At 41.7% G+C, this 7,031-nt stretch overlaps 1 protein-coding gene across 3 annotated transcripts; it reads left to right on the top strand.

Moving 5' to 3' along the window:
• The first annotated feature begins 90 nt into the window (after positions 1-90).
• Positions 91-6,464, top strand: LOC106565945 (glutathione hydrolase 7). Of its 3 annotated transcripts, none has more exons than XM_014133636.3 (16): positions 91-132; positions 376-528; positions 672-949; positions 1,046-1,200; positions 1,333-1,450; positions 1,635-1,702; positions 1,791-1,864; positions 2,009-2,190; positions 2,816-2,903; positions 3,187-3,314; positions 3,406-3,494; positions 3,649-3,801; positions 3,917-4,034; positions 4,175-4,312; positions 4,419-4,518; positions 4,643-6,464. In XM_014133636.3, exons 2-16 carry the CDS (start codon positions 381-383, stop codon positions 4,792-4,794), a joined length of 1,989 nt encoding a protein of 662 aa, XP_013989111.1. In that variant the 5' UTR covers positions 91-132; positions 376-380; the 3' UTR covers positions 4,795-6,464. The 3 variants fall into 3 exon arrangements, with proteins under 3 accessions (XP_013989111.1, XP_045548055.1, XP_013989110.1); XM_045692099.2 differs by having other exon boundaries at positions 3,142-3,314; positions 4,643-6,458; XM_014133635.3 differs by having other exon boundaries at positions 1,049-1,200; positions 3,142-3,314; positions 4,643-6,457.
• Positions 6,465-7,031: the final 567 nt, after the last annotated feature.

Genomic DNA, 7,031 nt, shown 5'->3' on the forward strand with positions numbered 1-7,031 from the left:
AAGAAGGTTATAGAAATAGCTCAGTGTATACTACTTTAAAACAAAATGGCTGATCAATTGGTTACTTAATTGGCCAATCTGATTGGCTGAGTAATTCTTAACCCGTTTGTCATTATTCAGGTGTTAAGGCAGGTAAGAGAGAAGCTAGCAATGGAGAGCTCATAAAACTGTGTTATACTTTCTGTACCTCTAGATTAGTAACATAGTGGAATTGTTTTTGTGTATCTCTAAATTCTACTGCTCCAACACCTGTGTTTGTATAGCTTGTTTTCACCATGCTGACTTGCAGGTTTGCTAGTCATCAGATGGGAAGGGAGAGGGTAGTCCTGTGTCTGTCTAATTGTACATCATGTACTTATCTCTGTGTGAACATAGGGGAAATGGATGTGAGTCCTGAGACTAAACTTAGTAGCAGACAATCCCCAGTTGGTTACAGGAGCATTGAGGGCTTACCTCAGTTGACTGTGGATGAGACATTGACCAAAGGGCAAAATGGGAACTTTCAGAATGAGCATAACCGAAACACAGGTAGTTGGTTTGGTAGCAACTCAATGCTACTTACATGATGTCAAGTCAAATCTTGCTTGTATCAACCACAAATTGCCACACATGTACAGTAGCTTTTTAGCCCACCTCCACTCTGACAGGGTCTAAAATCTCTCCCTCTCCAGGTATCCATGGCCATGGTAGCCTCAGTCCTGCTCCAGACTTCAGCAGTCTCTCAAAAGAATTGCCCCTGAGACATCTAGCCTCTGGGAGCCAGCACCCTAACCTGGCTGATCTAAGCTTGTCCTCCTTTAGAGAGATGGATAAGGACCTGCCGTCTGGGGGACCAAGTAGGTGTGGCCCTTGGCAGGATGCCATCATACCCATCTATGCTGCTTCTCTCATCATTGCCATAGCAGTCACCACTGCTATGGTCCTGCAGATTTATCTAGGGACAAATGAGGTATGTTCTCACTTAGAAAAATATATAGAAACTATTTAGAACAACTTTGACTTATTACCTTATTTTTTATCCTCGTCCTTACTATAATGGGGTCAGCAGGTCTTCAGAGGGAGTGTGTTGGTGACGGACCATGAACACTGTACAGAGCTTGGTCGTAGGGTGCTGAATGAACAAGGCTCCAGTGTGGATTCTGCCATTGTTGCCACCCTGTGCCTGGGAATAGTCCATCCACATGCATCAGGTATTGGTGGGTAAGTGACTAATGCATTTGAGAAAGTTAACGGCAAGTGCACTATATATGTGGCATAATGATTGTCCAGAGGTTCATGTGGATGGACAGGATATTCATGGTCCACCTGACTTAATTATGTATTTTTCTGTAGGGGAGGGGTGATGCTGGTTCATGACATCCGGAAGAATATAAGGAAGGTGATTAATTTCCAGGAAACGGCACCCTCTGGAATCAAGGAGGAGATCCTGCAAATTGACCCAGAGCTAAAGGTGATGTGTTGTATGACAACAGTGTATGAGTAAAAATACATCACTTATTGTAGATCTTTAATTTTTAGGATAAAACAATGTGTTGAACTATTATCTCGAATTGTGTCTCAGATAGTCATGCAACATGTACACTGAGGCTTCAAAAGAGATTTTTAAATTGTAACCTCTTTCCTTAACCATCCAGCCAGGTCTGACTGTAGGTGTGCCAGGCTTGCTCAGAGGGTTATACCAAGCCCATAAACTGTATGGAAGGTGAGGTGTTGTTGTTTTTGTTATGTGCAATTTAATGTTTGTGTTCAGAAGCGCATACTAGCCTATGGTTGTTATTGTTTCACCCCAGACTGTCATGGGAGGATATCGTCACCAGGGCTGCCAATGTAGCCAGAGATGGCTTTAATGTGTCTCACAGACTTGGTAAGGAGTGATTCGCAATCATACCAAGTCTTTTTCTTACTGTTTTACTTCTCATCCCTGTAGAATCTGTATGAAAGCCTCAATACAAGATTAGACCAATTGCAGGTTTTCACCAGTAGACTTTGATATTTTCTAACTCTGCAGCAGAGGCCATAACCAAGGTGAAAGGTCAGAATATGTCATTGCGCTTCAGGGACATGTTCTTGCCAAGAGGCCATGCTCTGTCCCCCGGCTCTCTTATGAAAACACCAAGTCTGGCTGCTGTCCTGGAGGCTGGGGTGTCAGAATTCTACAGTGGGACTCTAACACAGGAAATGGCCAGTGAGGTAAATGAATGCGTTAGCTAAGAACATAGCCCTCAGCAAATTGCATTGAATCATACGCATATTCACCCCCAAAGCCAATTCCTCCTTTGGCTGTCTCTCCTTCCAGTTCTCTGCTGCCAATGACTGGAACGAACTACAAAAAGCTCTGAAACTGGAAACGCTTATCTCCCTCACTAGCTTTAAGCACCAGCTGTCAGAGCAGCTCACAGATCACTGCACCTGTACATAGCCCATCTATAATTTAGCCCATACAACTACCCCTTCCCCTACTGTATTTATTTATTTTGCTCCTTTGCACGCCATTATTTCTACTTTGCACTTTCTTCCACTGCAAATCTACCATTCCAGTGTTTTACTTGCTATATTGTTTTTACTTTGCCACCATGGCCTTTTTGCCTTTACCTCCCTTATCTCCTCATTTGCTCACATGTATATAGACTTAGTTTTCTACTGTATTATTGACTGTATGTTTGTTTTACTCCATGTGTAACTCTGTTGTTGTATGTGTCGAACTGCTTTGCTTCATCTTGGCCAGGTCGCAATTGTAAATGAGAACTTGTTCTCAACTAGCCTACCTGGTTAAATAAAGGTGAAATAAAAATATTTAACCTGTGTTGTATTTTAGGTGCAAGAAAATGGAGGAATTCTAACCAAGGAGGATCTCAGCAACTACAGTGCAGTCATAGAGCAGCCAATTGAAGGCCTGTATCAGGGTAAACATAGTCATACTTCATACTCTTTATAGGAAGTAGCCTACAAACAAGACAATTCTACAGTATGTTGGGATTAGCTGCATTTGTCGGAAAAATATTTTGTCTACACCAGTGGTGCCTGGTGGCACTTTAAATGGGTAGTAGGACAGGCTCATAATAATGGCTGGAACATAATGAATTGTATGGTTTCGACGTGTTTGATTCCATCCATTATTATGAGCTGTCCTCCCCTCACCAGCCTCCTCAGGTCTACACAATATTTCCTGGCAACACCCTCCCTCAGGATTTCGAGTTCTAGTGCCGCCTCCCCCTTCTATTGGTGCTGCTCTGATCTCAGCCCTCAACATTTTGGAGGACTTCCACCTCAATGGGAATAGTACAACGTATACCTCATACCACTGGATTGCTGAGGTACTGTATCTCAAGCTCAGAAGTGAGACCCATGTCATTTACAGTGTGCAGAAAAGGGTCCCCTAATAAGTGTATTGTATTCATTTTGAAGTCACTGAAAGCAGCCCTGACTATGGCCAGTGGGCTCGGAGACCCTGTGTATACCCCATCAGTTTCTGCACTCATCTCCAAGATGCTAAGGTAAACATTAACAAGCGTACATTCACTTCCTCACCATGTTCTAAGTAGATTAGCCATGCAATTTTAGTCCTTTTGAAATGCAATGACAGGAATTTCTGTGAACAATTGTCCTCTCTACTGATGTAGATGCCTTGTATCTGTGTCTCTGTTAAAGCAAGCCACAGGCTGTAGTGCTCCGTCAGTTGATCAGTGACTCGCAGGCATCTCCTCCCAGACACTACTCTACTGTCTATGACCTGCCGAGTGGAGCTGTGGCCAGCCAAGTGGTCGTGATGGGTCCCGATGACGTCATTGTGTCTGTCACCAGGTGCTGTGATTAGGAGCTTACCTGAAGGAGATGACATGTTTACATTGGCATTATGGATATGGTGTGGGATAGCTTAAGTCTTGCACTTGTTCATTTTTTTTTTTTCATGTTTCAGCTCACTGAACAGGCCCTTTGGAAGTAGAATTTTAACCCCTTCAGGCATTCTCCTGAACAGCCAGATCTTGGCCTTCTCCTGGCCAATTAAAACCCAGGGACTGTTAATATCCAACCTGGTAACAACATACCACAGTACAATGCATGTTTAGGCTGTATAATGTATTAACATAACATTCTACACTTTCAATCTTAGCCCCAGATAGAGAAACAACCATTTTGTAAAAATATCCTATACCAACACTTGTTTTCTTTGCAGACGAACAGGGTCCAGCCAGGCAAGCGGCCTCTGTCATTTATTATGCCCACAATTGTGATACCGTCTCTAGGTAAATGTGGATCCTATGTGGCCCTGGGATCTTCTAATGGAGAGCACAGCCTCAGTGGTGTCACCCAGGTCTGACACGTAAAAAAATAAACACTCTTTAATGTTCATGCCTTTTGTTATCTAAAAGTTAATGTCCTTGTAATTTCATTACCTTTCATTGTGCTTTTTGTTTCAGGTCTTGATTAATATTTTATTATATAACAAAAATCTGAATGATAGCATATCACTGGGACGACTCCATCCCCAACTTCAGCCGAGCAGACTCCTGGTGGACTGTGAGCATTTCTAATGTTTTCTTTATCTACACTTAATTGTGGGTGGGAAATCGGCTTTGAAATGGTTTGAAACCTCAACTCACTTTTTTTTTAAATTCATATCTTCCCAACTATCTCCCCTCAGCTGAGTTCCTGGAGGAGGATGTGAAGGTGTTGCGTCTGAAAGGACACGCTGTCTACAGGGTGGGGCTGCTGTCCCTGGTGCATGGTGCCCAGAGACACAACGACATCATTAGGGGCATTGTTGACCCTCGTGCTGTGGCTGGCTCTGCCTAGCTTTCTGAGAATATGGCTTTATTTCAATGTGAACATAAGATTAAGTAATATCGGAGTTGTATGTTAATAAATAATTAATGTATTACAATTTTAGATTTTCCTAGTGTGATGATGGCAGGCGTGCAACTTTCAGTGGGGACATGTCCCCCCCCTACATTCTGAAATTGCATTTTTGTCCTCCAAGTTTTATCATTGGAAAGTGATACAAAACGAGGCAATGTGTGCTTTAGGACCATGCGCACACCTCTGAGCGGTCGGTTAGACTGTTTGGAGTGTTTTATCCGACTGGTTCCCACACAAAAATGATAAAATATGTCCCTCCTGGATGATAGCATACATTAAGGCAGATCTAATATAAAGGTGGTAGACATCACAGGAGGCTGATGAAGGGAGGACCGCTCATAATAATGGCCCGGAACGGCGTCCATTGAACGGCATCAGACACATGGAAACCATGTGTCTGATGTATTTGATGCCATTCCGCTCCAGCCGTTACCACGAGCCCGTCCGCCCCAATTGAGGTGCCACCAACCTCCTGTGGGAGACATGAATTTCATCTCAGATTCTGTGTGTGAAGATGTGACTAGCCTATACCCATCAACCTAGGTCACAATAGTATTGGTTGTCCAATAGGGGGCACTACTTGCCTAGGCAGAACTAGATGAATATAGTTTGGCCTAATGTTTGGTGAAAGTTAGAGGCAAATGCATTATCGGTCAATCGCTTTACAAATCAGACATTTGCTGTTAGTCACTGCTGTTTTGTCGAGGTAAAATAATCTATATAGCCACCAGCTACTGTATATCTCCAAGAATGCACTTCATGTGTGAATGTTGACTCCCAAACAAGCCACTAAACCCTGCTCCTAATAATGAGTGCAGCGTGGGATGGATTGAAATGGCAAATATCCAGATTTAAAAAAAATGTTACTCGATCTTATTCAAATATCAGTGGCAGTCAACCCTTACATTAAAGGCATGTGTCTGTTTTCATTGTTGGTTTTAACTCTTTAGCTTGTTAATCAGCAGCCCCAAAGTATTAAAATGTGTGCGCAACACCTTCCTTACAACACATACTCTCCTACTAGCCAGGGCCTCTTCGGAGTAGAGAATGTGCCTAAGGGCTGATGTCATAGAAAGGTTGACAAGCAAATATACACCTCCAATGCCACTATAAAAAGACAAAACAGTATCATAATGAGTTGAACAATTTTTATGAAACTTTCTGTTATCGAGAATAATACAAAACCATAATTATGACAGATGATTAACCACATATTCCTGGGTGATGGATAATGTCGCTGGCCAGCCCATATGGAAAATGAATGTATTATAATATACAGTGCCTTCAAAGTATTCACACCCCTTGACCTTTTCCACATTTTGTTGTGTTACAGCCTGAATTTAAAATTGATTAAATTGAGAAAAAACTATTGACTGGCCTGCCTACATAAAATATCCTGTAATGTCAAATTGGAATTGTTTTTCAACATTTGTAGAGATTAATTAAAAATGAAAAACTGAAATGTCTTGAGTCAATAAGTATTCAACCCCTTTGTTAGGGCAAACCTAAATAAGTTCAGGAGTAAAACTTGGCTTAACAAGTCACATAAATTGCATGGACTCACAGTGTGCAATAATAGTGTTTTAGATAATTTTGAATGGCTACCTCATCTCTGTATCCCACACTCAAGCAGCGAATTTCAAACACATATTCGGCTAAAAAGACCAAGGAAGTTTTCCAATGCCTCGCAAAGAAGGGCACCTATTTGGTAGATGGGTAAAAAAGCAGACATTGAATATCCCTTTGAGCATGGCCAAATCTACACTGGAGTTGCTTACCAAGAAGACAGTGAATGTTCCTGAGTGGCTGAGTTACAGTTTTGACTTAAATCTGCTTGAAAATCTATGGCAAGACCTGAAAATGGTTGTCTAGCCATGATCAACAACCGATTTGACAGAGCTTGAATAATTTTGAAAAGAATTATGGGCAAATGTTTCACAGTCCAGGTGTGAAAAGCTTTTAAGAGATTTACCCAGAAAGATTCACAGCTGTAATCGCTGCCAAAGGGGATTCTAACATGTATTGACTCAGTGGTTTGAATAGTTATCTAATCAAGATATCCAGTACTAGTGTTACATTTTTCATGATTTTTTTTTTATTTTTACAAATGTTAACATTTTTCTTTCACTGACATTACAGATTATTTTGTGTAGATCGTTGACCAACATGTTTGC

Source organism: Salmo salar, chromosome 12, assembly GCF_965601325.2.
Source record: "Salmo salar chromosome 12, fSalSal1, whole genome shotgun sequence".
In the NCBI taxonomy this organism is placed as follows: domain Eukaryota; kingdom Metazoa; phylum Chordata; class Actinopteri; order Salmoniformes; family Salmonidae; genus Salmo; species Salmo salar.